Source organism: Labrus bergylta, chromosome 19 (genome assembly GCF_963930695.1).
Source record: "Labrus bergylta chromosome 19, fLabBer1.1, whole genome shotgun sequence".
In the NCBI taxonomy this organism is placed as follows: Eukaryota; Metazoa; Chordata; class Actinopteri; order Labriformes; family Labridae; genus Labrus; species Labrus bergylta.
Window position 1 is genome coordinate 19,696,697 of NC_089213.1, and position 16,782 is coordinate 19,713,478.

The 16,782-nt window shown below is 39.3% G+C and overlaps 3 protein-coding genes across 4 annotated transcripts in view; 1 reads left to right on the plus strand and 2 right to left on the minus strand.

Annotated features, from left to right (window-relative positions):
• Positions 1-2,483, minus strand: part of lrrc69 (leucine rich repeat containing 69) — a 7,136-nt gene extending 4,653 nt beyond the window's left edge. The window contains exons 1-8 of the mRNA XM_029281251.2: positions 2,297-2,483; positions 2,044-2,170; positions 1,474-1,546; positions 1,177-1,372; positions 957-1,028; positions 763-864; positions 454-633; positions 177-303 (exon numbers count right to left, since the gene is read on the minus strand). Of these exons, the coding sequence (XP_029137084.1) occupies positions 196-303; positions 454-633; positions 763-864; positions 957-1,028; positions 1,177-1,372; positions 1,474-1,546; positions 2,044-2,170; positions 2,297-2,470 (1,032 nt within the window). The 5' untranslated portion in view covers positions 2,471-2,483 and the 3' untranslated portion in view covers positions 177-195. The remainder of the gene's footprint in view (positions 1-176; positions 304-453; positions 634-762; positions 865-956; positions 1,029-1,176; positions 1,373-1,473; positions 1,547-2,043; positions 2,171-2,296) is intronic.
• Positions 2,484-3,627: 1,144 nt separating this feature from the next.
• On the minus strand, positions 3,628-6,789 carry otud6b (OTU deubiquitinase 6B). The gene is made up of 8 exons (XM_065948466.1): positions 6,540-6,789; positions 6,207-6,355; positions 5,968-6,066; positions 5,453-5,653; positions 5,191-5,311; positions 5,038-5,099; positions 4,831-4,937; positions 3,628-4,198 (listed from the first exon to the last, which is right to left on the minus strand). Exons 1-8 carry the CDS (start codon positions 6,613-6,615, stop codon positions 4,114-4,116), a joined length of 900 nt encoding a protein of 299 aa, XP_065804538.1. The 5' UTR covers positions 6,616-6,789; the 3' UTR covers positions 3,628-4,113.
• Positions 6,790-8,881: 2,092 nt separating this feature from the next.
• On the plus strand, positions 8,882-16,701 carry rab5aa (RAB5A, member RAS oncogene family, a). 2 transcript variants are annotated; one of them, XM_020654240.3, is made up of 6 exons: positions 8,882-9,073; positions 12,023-12,240; positions 13,301-13,452; positions 13,605-13,727; positions 14,007-14,100; positions 14,287-16,701. In XM_020654240.3, exons 2-6 carry the CDS (start codon positions 12,075-12,077, stop codon positions 14,400-14,402), a joined length of 651 nt encoding a protein of 216 aa, XP_020509896.1. In that variant the 5' UTR covers positions 8,882-9,073; positions 12,023-12,074; the 3' UTR covers positions 14,403-16,701. The 2 variants fall into 2 exon arrangements, with proteins under 2 accessions (XP_020509896.1, XP_020509895.1); XM_020654239.3 differs by having other exon boundaries at positions 8,884-9,073; positions 12,020-12,240.
• The last annotated feature ends 81 nt before the right edge of the window (positions 16,702-16,782 follow it).

A 16,782-nucleotide genomic window follows, 5' to 3' on the forward strand; every position in this document is an offset into this window, starting at 1 on the left:
AGAAGCCAAAGGTTGTTTGTAAATGAGGTGCCTTTTTAAAGAATGTCCTTCTGTAGTTTTGTCTGTTATATTTGACAAATATTGTATACTACTTACTGTGTGTTCTTGTGCTCCATACCATGTATTATGGTAATGCCATATGAAAAAGAGAAAGTGGTTGTGTTTCTGGAAAGTACCTTTTTAATAGACTTGTATTTATCTTGAAACCACACCATAGTAGGAGTGTCCACCCTCATTGAAGCACTTGTATGAACAAAGAAGGGCACGCACGGGAATAGTCTGAGAACTCCTCATGTTCATGTCCTGGAACACAGAATCACAACAAAAAAAGAGCATATTATCACGTCAGCTGCTTTATATTTATCCTGTTTTTTGTTTATTGTAACGTTTACAAGGAGCCACAGAGTCTTTTTTTATTTTTTTGAGCAAAATCTTTAAGAAACTCTTTCACACCTTCTTCAGACTGATAAAGTGCACACACTCCAACCAGGTGGTGAGGAAGGGGTCCAAGCAGACCGCACAGCAGCTGCTGTTGGCCAACATGGCGGTCAGAAATGGGTGGAGGGGAAGCATCCTGTGGACTAGAGAGGACTTGTTCCGGTCCTCCCGCAGGACACGTCTGGCAGCCAGCTCCTGGGAAACAAAGAAGATACCAAAACAATGTTATTTCATAACACGAAGCCATTTCTTGATCGTTCTCACACCGTTCATGGTTGAGAGGATACGTGCTGTTCAGTCTGCTGTCCTCCAGAGTCACTTTACCTTTAATGTCAGCACTACCACATCCTGCTCCGACCACATCGGCTCACAGCGCACAAACCAGTTGTCTTCAAAGTACAGCTCCTTTAGGTGCAGCAGGGGAAACTACAAAAAAGCAAAGTGTGTTGTTGTGATTCCATGGAGTTCACTATGACATCACATTATGCAAATCATTTAGCTAATACTGTATACCGCACCCCAACAGGGAACATGGACAACTTGTTCCCAGCCACATCCAGAACTTGGAGTTTAGACAGTGCCCCAATTCCCTGGATAAAAAAACAAGTGTTTGGTTATCGATCTGCCAAGTAAAAGGATTCAAATTCTACCTTGTCAGCAGTTTAACTTGAAGTGGCCGGCCTTTCATTTGCATTCATTTTTAAAATCAGATTGCTAAGTAAATGCCTGGTCACTCACCTCTGGTAGGCTGCTCAGCTTGTTTCTGGCGACATGCAGCTTGGTGAGTTCTTTACACTGGTACAGCTGCTGAGGTAGCCGAGACAAACTGTTGTAAGTCAGGTTTATAACAGTCAACCTGGTGAGATGACCCAACTCAGCAGGAACCTCCTCCAGCTCGTTGTCCAGCACACTGAGATGTTCAAGCCTGCCTAATCTAATAAAATAAAGGGTTTCCCCCCTCTCTGTGGGTTAATTTCACGTTACTTGTAATCATATGTTTTACAACATTACCGCACAACAGTTGATCTTTGATACCTTTTCATCTCTGGAGGAAGTCCTCGGATCTGGTTGTGGTTCAGATTAAGCACAACAAGTTTTGTTAAGCCGCCTGTAAACCAAAAATATGACAATAAGGGGTCTTCATCTTAACTTTGTTCCTAGTTACCGTAAAAAGCCCATCCAAATTTAAAGGCCTGGTCCCTTTAGCTAACCTGCCGTTGCTGCAGTTTAGACAAATACAGGCAGATCTCATGTAGAGCCTTCTGTGTATTAAGTGTTGATTAGTTTGCATATCAAAAATATATTAAGGGTGTCTCCCTCTCGCCCTGAAGTGTCAAAGAAATGTTAAATTAGTGATTTGTATTTCAATTGTTTATCAATGTCCTTATTTGGTTTACATTTAAATAGTCCTACTAGTGTGGATTCTATTTTATAATCTTTCTCTTTTTTACTGTGCATGGGTTTTGTTTGAAAATAATTAAAGGCCCGTCTCAAACTGACACCTGTCCCAAACAAAGCAGGGTCATCTCATAGACTGAAGTAAATAAAAGCCTGGGCTCTTAATTGAAGTTTTTACGGTAATCATCACAAACTGTGTGCACCTACCTATCACCTCAGGTGGCACTGCTCTGATTTGGTTGCTAAACAGATACAGTTTCTTCAAGGACTCCAGATGGCCCAACACAGCAGGAACCTCCTTCAAGGCATTATTTCCCAAATTCAGCTCAGAAAGCTTGCAGGCATTACAAAGAGAAAAATATTTTATCACTACTAATCTGCGTGGTGTGTTAAACATTTAAAATTTGTTTAGGAGTTTTTCCAGTAAAACACATAAACTTGGAGGGGGGGGGGGGCTCACGTGTTGTAGAGAGAGCAGCTCTGCAGGCAGGCAGCTGATGGAGTTGTTGTTCAGTAGGAGGACTGACAGGTTTGTTAATCTGGAAATACACTCTGGAACTTTCTTCATTTTCTTTGAACTTAATGTTAATGAAGTTGCTTTGCCATATAAAGCTCTGACCACGGAGTCGGCCATTTGGAAAACTCAGCCTCAAGCTATCGCGTTCACGTTTCCATGGCGACGAGGAGACTACTGTCCAAAACATGGTCCTGAAGGGTTGGCTGTTGGGCAGCAGCGCCCTCTAGTGGTGACAGCTGGTGGCAACCACATGGTGAACTAGAGAGGCTCATTAAGATATGAAATGAAATGTTTTCTGTTTGTGTGGACAATAACATAAAAACCACATATAAAACACATTTTAAAATCTGTCTCCTTTTCGACCTCCACACAGTTCATTTCTTTATTAGTTGAAGCAAAACACATATCCCAACCTTTAAATGTTTGTTGTATGTTATATCTCTCATAAAGGCAAATGTAAGTGTAGCCTTCAAATCATTTCCATTTAGTCTAACAAATAGAAAAATTATATATTTCTAAAATATCACCCAGCACACTAGAATTACTGAGGATCTTTTATTTGTGTGTAAGAAATGTGTCCATCTAGTACGTCATCCTGTTAGTGAGATTGTATGTGTGTTGTCTTGTTGTCCCAGGATTGTATAATGTGTTTGATGTTTTGTAAGTATCTGCTTTTTAAGGCATGCTCTTTGTATGTGTTGCTGATAAATGTGCACTGTTCTTAAAAAATAAATACATTTAAATAAAGACCTATTACCTTGAATTTACATGTTGAGTGCATTACAGTATTTTACATTAAACTTTGCACCACTGGCATTTCTCAACCTTTAGTGACCACATATAGGGCACTGAGTGTGTAGCATTATACATACATGAACAGTTTACCGTGAGTGAGTACGACATATTCAGTATGTTTGAACTATTCTACAGAATGAAACAGAGAACTTTGGTAAACCTAAGAGAGATCTCTTGTGGTTTGATGCGGCATGTGTTTGCTGAAGGGTTACATTCTGCTGCCATGTTTCATATTGTGTCTGTTTTGATTTTACTGTTGATGTTTTCCTTGTATATGTTGTCTTCTGTGTGCTCCTGCTGCAAAGCATTATTCACCTTGTGGGACAATAAAGAATCTGAAAGGATTGAGTAAAGCGGAGGAAGTAGTGTTCAGGAATTACTTGAGTTTTTTTCTTCCAGAAAAACAAAAAGACGAAGACAAGCTCGTAGAGGTGATTTTCTCTGCATTTGAAACGTTGAAAATGATGCGAAGACATCCCTTATTAGTATTGTTAATGTTTATGTAACATTGATAGTATGTACAGGTTCATTCACTTCATTCCTGCAAGATTTCAACAGACCTGAGGGTGACTATCTTTACTTCCTCTCATGTTCTGAAAAGTATTCAATGTGTTGCATCATAGTTTCCAAAACATTTCTTAATAGAACCCTGGAGGTTTTTGTGACAGTCTAAAAATGTTCATAAACTTTTTATTCTACTGTCTGATATTTTTCATGAGCACAATGATGTTTTTTTTTTCTTTAATGATAAACAGTTTTCACACTCCCCACTTTCTTTTGACCTCTGAGCAGTATCTGACATGAATCATTTAACGCATTCTGAAAACAGCCATGTCTTTGAATTGGGGGGAGGGGGGGGGTCTCACTCAAAATACATTTGTATTGAGGGGCCCTTATTGTGAGTGATTCAAACACTCTATGCGTCACACACATTGGATTACATCACACCACGACTGAGCCGTCTCTCAGCTGTCCTCTGCATTCGCCGGTTCCTTTAGCCGCTCCACAGAATTGTAGTGCTCTCCAAGTCCGTAGGCGTGACGCATGTAGCTGCAGCCGTGAAGAAAAGTGGATTTAGAAACGTGAAATAAACTGCCAGTAGAAATAAAGTTTACCTGTTATATGTCCACCATTAAAGGCTTTATATGCGATTTTTTTCATCCAGCAGATGTCGCCATTGAGCACCAGCATGAAACCAAAACAACTCGCTCTGCATTGCTGTTAGCATGCTAATACTAGCGATCTTTATTATGCTCGTATCTTCACACTGCATGTAAATTTACCTGAAATGAGCGTGATCTAGAAACACAGTTAAGCAGTGAGTACAGTATGTTATTCTTATTTTCTCTAGTCCCTCAATTAAACAACTTTTATACACGAGGGGAGGAGTCAGCCGTCGTCCCGGCGATGTAAACACACTGAAGATAGGACTCTGAAAGCATCACAGACAGTGGGACTCAGGTGTCACACCCATTGTAGACAGTCATGACTCAGAGTTATTTTTAAGTTATATATTATATATATTATATTTAAGTGTGAAAAATCACATATGAAGCCTTTAACAAACACAGTTTTGGATAATCAAGCACTAAAGCCTGCTATGTTTTGGGGGGTGGTTAGTGTGGTGTAACAACCCCAAAAACATGACTCGTTACATTTCCAAAAAGAAATACACAACTCACACAAGAGTGATAGGATCACTATCGAATTCCTCTCCAATTTTGATCGCTGAGGAGTTTGCCTGAATCACTTCGATTGGCAGGCGAAGCACCTGGGTCAAAGCCTGCAACTGTCGAGGAAGAAACATTCAAAGGAAAATTATAACTAAAAAAAAGTTCACAAAGCGACAGTACAGTTTCATTCTCTGTACCTTTAATTTAACTACTCACCTCTAGTTGTCCACCCCAAGCTGCTGTGTGCTCCACCTCGCTGCAGTAATGCTCAAACTCCTCTGGAAGTACACACACACAAACACTTGCATGAATACCTTAAACACAGATGAATACTTAGAAAGTTATGAAAAGAAAACACAAAAGCACTACCTGTTGTGTACATGTCTCCGGTGTTCGGCTTAGTGAGGAAAGGCAGGAAGTCATCCGCATGGCTTCTCATGTGCTCAGCTGTTCGGGACCGCAGATCTTTCACGCTCATGACAATCTCGGGCTAGAAGACATCGGGACAGAAAGCTGAAGCTCTGAAGCTAGCAAATAAAACATAAACCAGCACTCTGAGGTTTTTTCAGAGCAGCACAGAAGTAGGTGTATGTATCACCTACAGCTTAATCGATTAAAAAATAGAATGTACCTTTGATCGCTTTGCCAGTTGGTCTTCAATGGCGCGGTACATGCAGTGACCGTCAGAAGAGATCTCCTTGATCTGAAGCTGTTGCAGTGCGAGTTTCTGGGCCAGCATCAATCCCTCCTGGTGCCTCACACCCTGCAGGTTCAGCACCTCGGCCTCGGCAATCCGGCTCTCCCTCTCCTTCTCCTGGGCCGCCTTCTTCTCCTGAGGACGATCATTTGAAAAAGTGTTTTTAATTAGTCATGCAACCATGAAAGAAAAAACACACACACACATTGAAATAACCAGAACTATTTATTAAATATAGGGAAACAATTAACATTCGTCCAGCTGACCAGGAGAATGTAATGTAGATTATTTTAGTGGTGTGTTTTGTGCATGAAAATTCTAGTAAACAAGCTCGATTGCAATCGCCCCCAACATTTTACACTGACTATGTCAACATAGAAGTTACACTGCTATGGGCAAAAACAAACAGCACATGAAGTGTCCTGTTTGAGAGGGAACCTGTTTCTCACCCTTCTCTTCTGGGCCTTAGTGACACGACCTTGTGTGACGTCTTCTTTTTCTCCATCGTCCATCTGCAGGTTTTCGACTCCATTTAACACCGCTTCCACCTATAAGATGCATAAACAATGATATTTTAATATGAAACAATGGATTCTGTACACCATTTGGAATGATGCACATTCTAATAATATGATATATCTTTATGAGGCATGTTGTAAAGCATAGCTATATGAATACAGATGTTTACCTTTGTGTCCCCTGTAGAGTTCAGCAGGCTGAGTTCCTCCTCATGTTTCTGGTTTAAATCTGCCTCCAGCTTGGCGATCTCATCCGTCATCTGTTTCCTTCTTTTCTTGTCATTTTTGGGAACTGCATTTTTCATGCTCTGGATCTTAGCTGGAAGTGAATCACATTCAGAGGGGTTGGGTACAGTGATAACATCCCTATATTACCAGCAGCAGTTTCTTCCCTCTGCGATTTCGTGTAGGCAACTTTAACCGAAAAACACACAGCACAAAGAAGTAGAACATACCTTACAATTTACAACACAATAGAAGTGGCTTCATTTTACGTGATCTACCTTGCAGATCTTTCTTTTCCTTGCGGTGCTGCTTGGCCAGCTGCTCCTCTGGACTCTCGTCTGTCTCTCCGTCCATGACTGGATTTAGTTGAGTTGCTTCGATGGGTCAAATGGAGATGCTTTGACGTCACTGTACAGCGCATTAGGTTACACGATGTGATCCACACAACACATCAAGTGTGCCGATATCATGGACTTGCATCCATGGTTGACATGGCCTTATCCGGAAGAAGGGAGGAGGCGAGGCGGAGCTTTCTTCTCCTTCTTCTTCTTCTGTTACAGGTTGGCAAACATCAGAATGGTGCACTATCGCCCCCTACTGGTATGGAGTGAGGATCAGCCTATCTAATGTGGACGACTTTCTATAAAAAATAAAATAGAAATAATATATTCTCAATCAACTAAGTTTTTCTGAGATACTGAAATAAAATTAGAGTTATTTCTGCATGTTTTCTAACATTTTACAGCTGTCTATCTCATATTTCTGACAGTGTATAACCCATTCCACTGTTTCCTCGTGTCCAGTTTCCCATCCGTATGTTTTGCCATTTGAAATAATGTGTTATTTTATCTAGTCCGTCCAAATCTTAGTTAAGATATTATTGTTTAATATCCCCTATTTATATGTGTACTTCTAATTTAAACAACCTTCCTTTTGGATCCTGTAAAACCATCGTCCTTGCCTTTTCTTTCTCTCGTTGCTTTCTTCTTTGTCACCTGTGTTATCTCGCCACCTGTTGGCTTGTTTGAATTATATTCTGGTACAGCAGCCAGCTCACATAGGTGTACATTTCTAGATCCATTTGCATAGATAAATATTTATCACATATGATCTCAAGAGAAGCGAGAGGGAGAATAGTTGGTCCTAGATACAGGACACTTTAATTTGGTTAGGTAATCTTTTTTTTTTCTTTTTTTTTAACAGCTGTTATAAAATTCCTTTGGGCCACTTATAACTATTGGTGTTTGTTTTATAGGCTATACTGCAAACAACGAAAATTACAATAACAGGTTTTGAACACAATTTGATTAATATGAATGTATTAGTATGAATTTATTGCAATGCCACACTTTGCCAAAAAAGCTATTAAAAAAACAAACAAGAAACGTGTGAAAACAAGACTTTGCAATGTGTCCATAACTATACAGAATCAAATATATTTTATGGACACATTGCAAAGTCTTGTTTTCACACGTTTCTTGTTTGTTTTTTAAGAGCTTTTTTGTGTGCAAACGGTATAATCGTTAATATACCATGGATCGCAAAATACAACTCAAGCTAGTCTTTATTTTGTTAGAAAAAAATAGATAGATAGATAGATAGATAGATAGATAAATAGAGATATGTATAGATAGATAGATAGATAGATAGATAGATAGATAGATGTATAGATAGAGAGAGAGAGAGAGAGAGAGATATGTATAGATAGATAGAGAGAGAGTGAGAGAGAGAGAGAGAGAGAGAGAGAGAGATAGATAGATAGATAGATAGATAGATATATGTATAGATAGATAGATAGATAGATAGATAGATAGATATATGTATAGATAGATTGATAGATAGATAGATAGATATATGTATAGATAGATAGATAGATAGATAGATAGATAGATATATGTATAGATAGATTGATAGATAGATAGATAGATATATGTATAGATATATAGATAGATAGATAGATAGATAGATATATGTATAGATAGATAGATAGATAGATAGATAGATAGATAGATAGATAGATAGATAGATAGATATATGTATAGATAGATAGATAGATAGATAGATAGATAGATACTTTACTGATCCCGAGGGAAATTCAAAGCATCCAGTAGCAGGTTACACAGACGAACATGACATGAAACATTTGTTACAAATTAAGTCTCAACACAATCCCATACATATATATTAACCCGAAAAAAGATTTAAAGAATACCCCTGGATGAAACAAACTTAAACTGTGCAATTAAAAATAGACTTACACAAGAAATGTACATAACCCGTGCAGGGATAAAAAATATATGTGCAATTTAAAGCAAGAACCTATAAACAGTTGAGGGAAAAAAATCTGTAATTAGACCTGAATATAAAAAAAAATAAGAAAGTGTTGACCTTCTGAAGTTGTGTTGTTTATATATGTACAGCAATGTTTTAAAAGCAGAAAGTGCAAAGTTATCAAACACAGACATTAAATAACAGGCAGTGCAAACATTAAATTAACATTAATTAGTAATGTATCCACTCGTACTTTAACACTAAATTATAACTAATTCAAAATGTGTGGGGTGTTAAATAGCAGAGAAACTCTCGGTGGAGAGCAGACGTGCAGTGTGACGTGGCACGGGGGGGCGGAAGAGCTTGTTTGTGTTTTGGTTCTGAGGGGAAGTTGCGAGAATAAAGAAAGGAGGAGACGTGACGGGATTGTTGAAATTATTTTTCTTGGGTCCCTAACATCATCTCGCCATCGTGTCCTGGGCTCCATATTTAAAGACTACAGGCGTGGTATTTAAATATCCAAACATCGCCTGGCTCTCAGGTAACTGACATGAATCGACAAGTTGTGTTTCCATCGGGGACTGATGTTAGCTAGCTCTGAAGCTAGCTGACTGCAGCTAATTTATGGGATGTTAGTTAGACAGCAAAGGGAGTGTTGTCTATTTTTATGACTCATTGGCTTTAACTATTCTAAACTGGTGTGCTGCCATAAATTACGTCAGGTATAGCAAGCTGTATGACAGGTTTATAATTGACCATGCTATGCTATAAGAGCTATCTGGATGGAAACAGGTCAGTGGGTGGAATGCTAACAGTGTTTTCAGTCTAATGTTTGGGTTTGTGTTGACCATCCCTTTAAATAACTTTACCAAAACAACAATTTACACTCATAGCACTAACTAGCAATACAACAACTAGCCTGACAGTCGATTACTTTGGCTTTGTTTTATGTAGCCGAGCCTGTCGCAGTGTATTTGGGAGGCTAACGCAAACAGTCACTTAGGTAGCTAGGGTTAGCTATCAGCAAGTATGCTAACTAGCTAGACAACAAAAACAATTGTGAAAATGGCATCCCCCTTCTCAAAATATGAACAGATACATGGCTACAGCTAAGTTGGACAAGCTCGTTTAATGTGAAATAACAACAATATAATAAATCCGCATATATGCTGTGAGCTATATTACAGCACTCTCTCTTTTAATTTAGGGAACAATTCAGAGGAGACATTGGTTTGTCACCATTGGGTTAGGGTTAGCTGTATTAAGACTGTTCTTTGTGATTGATCATGAGAGAACATGTAACAGGGCGGACAAACATTTAGCTGTCTCACTAAAACCGACATCAACAAGATTCAAGACTTGTATTTGTCACATGCTCATACAGATGTGCAATAAACACTCAAATGACTAATACACATATACAGTAAAATAGAATATAATGTAAAATAAAATAAAAAGAAATATTTGAATATACAAAATATAGAATAATGTAAACAGTGTAAAGTGTCCAGGGTGTCAAAGTGCAACACTGTAGCTACTTCAACCCCTGTCTCTGCTTGTATATGAATACAACAGTATCTCTTAAGAAATATTCTATCCTACACCGTACAGTCCAATATCATGAAAAGCTTGACACTTAGAAACATAGTTGTTGTGTATAACTGCCTCTGCTTTACCTGGTCTCATGCACTACATCACTTTATTCTATCCTTTTTATATCAGGATTCATCCAGCTCTGGTTACTTTATTCCTGATGTTTCTTATCCATCAGTGCACTACAGTCACTTTATTTATCTCATTTTTACCTTTACAGTTATATTGTATATATTAGTTCTGTTGTTATAACTTATCATTTAGTATTTGCCTACTTGCACATAGTTCTGTATATATATATATTTATTTCTTGTTTACTGCATATAGTTAGTATCTGTTAGTCCGATCACTGTCCACTATTATCTACTCCTTTATATTTTGTATTTTTAAGTTAAGTCTAAGCTTTTTGAATTGAATTGAATTCATTGCATTAGTTAGCATACGTGAGCATGACAAGGTGTTGTTGGTTGGTGGGGGTTGCAAGTCCTTTTTTGCAGTTTGTGATCAAGTTCTTGAACAGTGAACAATATGCCCAGGACAAATTCTTCTAGCAAAACAACACAGACACCGTGATTGTCTCCTGACAACAGTCATTTGTTGAATACAAAACTGTCAGCAATTCAATTCTTAAATAAGTTACAAAGAAATGCATGGCATGCATCCATTCAGAGGGCCATGCAGATATGTCACAGTCTGGTAATGTGGCTGGGTGAAACTCTTGAAACTGCTGCAGTCTTCCTTTGCTTTATATTACTATGTTTGGTTGCTATCGGCTTTGCTCTCTCTGTCATGATCATTCATTATGGAACTGCCTTACAGTTGTGGGTCTGCCTGTACTTATTCATGCTTAAATGGGGGGTTTGCATGTCTGTAGTGCTTTCCACAAATAATGAATTGCTTTAGGTGGTTACCTGCAAATAGTTTAACTTGAACATTTACGATTCACAAATATTGACCTAGGAGACAGGCTCAATGTTTTGTTGGTTTCCCCCCCCCCCCCCCCCCCCCCACTCAAGTGTTCATGGGGAATCTTCAGTAGAAGCCTGCTGTATGAATTGGCCTCTCTTCTAAACATTTGCCGAGCAGGACATCAAAAACAGTGATGCTGCACTAAAGCCTGTATCTGACATGTTAAAGACAGGGTATGGAAGACATCACATGCAATGCACTGGCTCTGTTATGACTTGTAAGTTAGACATTTTCAATCAGGGCTAGTGGGACCTGACAATCACTAATAACAGAATAGAGAGAATCAACGATTGTGCAGACCGCTTGAAAGAGCTGCAACTATGAAATGACTGGCAGCTGTTTTTTTTAAGACAAGCTTTTTTAAGGTACAAGTTACATTTCCTGTAAAGTTAGAGGAAAATAGTCTGATGTTTCTCTCACATGAAAATAGATCAGTCCTGCTTTATTTGTTTCAGTGATGAAAGTTTTTTTATTTTTAATGCATTTTTATGCAAACCTTTATTTTGATAGATCCAGACCTTTTCTTTAAAAAAAAAACACCGCAAACTGCCCACACTAAATGATTAGTGTTTTTAGAACACTTTATGCACAGAAGGTTACTATAATTATCTCAGTATGTGTCATAGCCATGTGTAAAATTCCAAATATGTAGTTCTGTTTTGGGCTGTGAGGGGTCCTTGTTTCAAAACAAAGAAGTTCTGACTGCTGATTTGAGTAACTCTTGACGGCTCAAAAAAGTGTCCGCTGTCATCAGGGTTGCTGATAGTATTCTCTACCATTTTAAAAATGTGCCTATTTGCTTTAAATGAAGGATCACATGACACTTATTCTAAAAGGGAAAGGTTTTATCATGTTTAGTATTAGAAATGATTAGCAGCACATTGCTCTTTGATGCTTTAACTCCTTTTCTCTCGCTTTCTTGCAGCAGAAGTCCTGATAGTTGGTTTGGCCCACAGGACACCCGAGGATCTGCCTAGGTCATGGCCAATCGGGGAGGAGCTACGAGACCCAATGGACCCAATGCAGGGAACAAAATCTGTCAGTTCAAGCTGGTGCTGTTAGGCGAGTCAGCTGTGGGGAAATCCAGCTTAGTGCTCCGCTTCGTCAAGGGTCAGTTCCACGAATTCCAGGAAAGCACAATAGGAGGTAAGCGTAATATCAACAGAACAGGCGCACTTTTGAAGGGCTGCCATTTGTTTGTAGATCAAATGAGTTTTGTTTGTGGCTGCATTTGACTGCTTTGGGCTTTCTTTTGCTAACTTGCTATTGTCACTGAAGCACCTTTAGGTTAGACCGAGAAAAAACTCCTCGAGTCATTTGCAGAAGTTTTGCTCTTTATTTTTAAAGTCAGATTCATTGTTACATATTTACAGTACAACTAGCATTGATTTATCAAATCATTGGTTGTCTAAAATTCTTTCTCTTTAAAGAGGTCATATTATGCCCTTTTTGGGGTTCATATATTTAATTTATGTACCTACTAAAGTATGTTCACAATAGCTAAAGTTCTAAAAAAGTGTCTGTTTTCATGTACTGCCGCTCCATGCACCGGCTCGCTTCTGACTCTCTCTCTAAGGCTCTGAAGTGCCCACGTTCAGAGTCCTCACGTGTGCCAAGTCTGATCTTACTGGTCGGCCTGTCGGCTCTGCCGTAATTGGTCAGTTGCTCAGCACGGTTCTCGGAAATGTCACGCCCCTTTTACCATATTGGGAATGCAGCCACTTTGGCTCCGTCCGAGGGGAGCATAAACATTAGCACCTTAGCACTACTGTGCTACCGCAGGCTACGGCATATCGTGGGTGTGCTACAGAAGTTAACGGGCGTGCAACATGAGCTGCAGGGCTTGCCACAACGAGCCAATGGGCTTAGATCTGTGATCTCACACTGAAAATGACGTCGGAATGACACATTTTTCCGAGGGGGGCTTGAACCGAGCGTTACATGCGGCTAATGTTACAGCTAACAGGAGGACGTAGGAGAAGCCGCGTTTCCACAGACTTTTTTTGCACATAGATGTGCCTAAACATACACAGGACACATGGAAAACACACTAAAGAGCATATAAAACCAGAAAAAGCAGAATATGGGAACTTTAAGTCGAAGTGCTTTGTTTTTATACATTTATGATCTTTTTATGTTCATACACGATTCAAAAAAAAAAAAAGTGATGTTTTGACTCACTCCTCTCCTTGTCCTCACATTTCAGCTGCCTTTCTCACCCAGACAGTGTGTCTAGATGACACAACGGTGAAGTTTGAAATCTGGGACACTGCAGGTCAGGAGCGTTACCACAGTTTGGCGCCAATGTATTACAGAGGAGCACAGGCCGCCATCGTCGTCTACGACATCACGAATGAGGCAGGTATCACTCGGTAGTAGTCTCCCCCTGAAGAAGCGGAAGGTTTCAACACAGTGTTTATATTGAAACGCGTTATTAAGAAGCAAATATCTTGTGCAAATGCCCGTGACGTTACATCACTGACAGATGTCACTTTGTTTGCTTTGAACAGGAGTCCTTTGCACGGGCAAAGAACTGGGTGAAGGAGCTGCAAAGACAAGCTAGCCCTAATATAGTCATTGCTTTGTCAGGCAACAAGGCCGACCTCGCCAACAAGAGAGCTGTCGACTTCCAGGTCAAAGAAAACACACACACACACACACACACACACACACACACACACACACACACACACACACACACACACACACACACACACACACACACACACACTCTGTGGTTTTGTTTCCTGCAGTTACATTCAGATCATACATTACAAGACACTGGTTCCATTTATTTTTGCCACTGACACCTGCAGTCCCAGTAAAGCACATTTCTTTTGATTCCTCTTCCCTGTGTGCCCGCTTGTTTGCAGAAGCATTGAACACTAACTCTGTTTACGTTTTGTAAACAGGACGCCCAGTCCTACGCAGATGACAACAGCTTACTTTTCATGGAGACGTCGGCCAAAACATCTATGAATGTTAATGAGATATTTATGGCTATTGGTGGGTATTTTTTCTGACACTTAATTCAAAGATGAAGCCAGTGAATTTAAGAAAAGTAATGTGAGCTTTTTTATGATGTTGTGGATTGGGTAATGGAATTTTTCCATTTCTGCACCTTGCAAATGAACCGTTGCGCTTTGTTTTATTGCTGTTCTTTTTCCTTTTTTTTTTTTTTTCCGCCTTCAGCAAAGAGATTGCCGAAGAGTGAGCCACAGGCCGCAGGAGCCAACAGCGGGAGGAACCGAGGAGTAGATCTGACAGAAGCTGCTCAGCCAGCCAAGGCCCCGTGCTGCAGTAACTAATGTGAAGAATGACCCTCAGACCAGCCTGAATAGCAGTAACTAATGCAGCTGATGCCCCTGAACGATTTACTAATGCAATGTGTTGTACTCTTATCTCCAGTGCTCTCATTTGCAAATCAGGAAAAGATATCCCCCTTTCCCTCCTTTTTCTTTTTTTGTTGTTACACGGTCAGTTCCATCACACCTCACATAGCTCTACGTCTTTTCCTCCATCGCGGCTCCGCCTCTAAAACAATTCTCTCCTACTTTCTGCCATCCAACTTTGAACATCTACCAATAACGATTGATAGATCACTCACAACAGATATTAAAGACATTAGTGCACCTTGCCTTTCACTGTGTAGATATGAGTTTCATTTAGAGGACGTGGTCACTTCCCTGTTTTGGGGATAGCTTAAGACTTTACTACTGCATTTCTAAAACCTGTCTTGTTTTTGTTCTTTTTTTTTTTTTTAAACATTTTCGTTTGGGTTTTTTGGATGTTTTTTCTTTTTAAATGATAGATGCACATACTTGCTTACGTATAGGGCCTAAATTGGTCAAACAAAAAAAACAGTTTGACCCTTTGTCTGTAGCAGCACACCAACGGAGAACAGGAGTGTGGGCTTTTGAATCTCTGAAAGGAAAGGCTGAGAGGAACCCCAAGCTCCAAACCTTCTCTCCTCTCATTAGGACCCTTTTTTGTCATGAAATTAAGTAAACATTTGGTAACTGTAGTCCTCGTAGATTCTCTCCCTGTCTGTTCCACTTTACCTGTCCTTTTGTCCCCCCCCCACCCCCCCTTGACCCAGACTACCACTAGTGTATGTCCTCTTCCATTATCCTTAGGCTCCATTTTGGGGTCATGCCTGCTTTGAGCTATCCCTAGTGGCATTGTGCAATGTTTCACAGTATGAACTCTGTGACTTGAGTGTCTGCAAGGATCAGTGCAGCACAACAAAACACCCGTACATCCTCCTCCTTATCTCTTGACCCAGTGTCATTCATAAAGACCATCCCTTTGTTGAATACTTTGTCTCTCTGTCGTTGGATGATTTGGTTTATGCAGATTGTCTTGAAGTTGTAAAGCGTAAACATTTCTGGGCTGTGCTGGGTTTCCACCTGGTAAAAAGAAAGGTTAAAGGTAGCAAGCTGCAATATGTGAATCTGCTTCTTAATCAACTTTTTGTTTGTTTGTTTCTCAATTAGGAAGTGCTTTAGACACAATTGTGTGTCATTGTGTACAAACTGGGCCTGGGCCAGCTGGCTGATGACAGACTCCTTCCATAGACTCACTCACACGTGCCCATTTATGTGTGTGTGTTTAGACACACACACATAAACACACTCATCCTATTGACTTCTTCACCCTGAAATACTTTGTACATAAACACCCACAAACACACTGTCTGTTACACCACTTACTTCTGTTAAGCACACACACTTTTGTTTATACCCCCATCCTGATTACACATATACACACACACACACACACACACACACACTTCTCCATGCAGTTGTGTGGTCAATAACTTTCTACAGGTCGATCTTACTCATGCCTTGCACTATTGATGCTCATGAATATATCTTGTCATAATTACAGCCAGTTTGATATAAATATATATATAAATATAAATATATAAATAATATACTGTAAATAGGGTGTTGCGGTGTAGTCAACCTTTTTTTTTTATTTACCAGTGACAGGACTAATGCTTGCTAGGGAGTTGGCTAGATAATCATTAAAAAAAACTGCACAGTTGGCAGGAAAAAAAACAGCTACAACCTGGGTTTGGAGTTTTGTTGCTGTTCCTTTTTTCACACAAATGGTTAAATTATAATCTGTGGTGGTCTTTATAAATGTATGTAGTGTTATTAACAAACAACATGAAATGGCATTTATTTAGTGGTCTGTCTTGTACCTTTTTCTTAACGGAAAGGAAATAATCTCTGAACGTTTGGTTTCATTTTTTAATCCCTTGTCATTTCTTAAATTATTATTTTTTTCATGCGACTATGACTTGGTTTGTTAAAGCTCCAAACGGAGACAGACACAAAAACAACAGAACAGAGTGATTAACGAACAGTCGCCCCCTTTATAAGATATCAGTAACCTTTTTGAAGATATTGTAGGAACAGGCACAATGGTAGATTCATGAATAAACAGTGTAACAGATGATACGGTTGTACAGTGTATGGTATTCTTTGCAGTGAACACTTAATTACAGCCAGAAAATACATTTAAATGCAAGCATTTTACAGTACTGTTATGTAATGATGAAATAAATACTGAAATAAATTTGATCATTTATTATTGTAATCAGGCTGTTTGCATGTGTGTGTATGTGGAAATGGTACTTCCTCTTAGATATTACACTGATGGAGAGTTTTCCATCTCAAC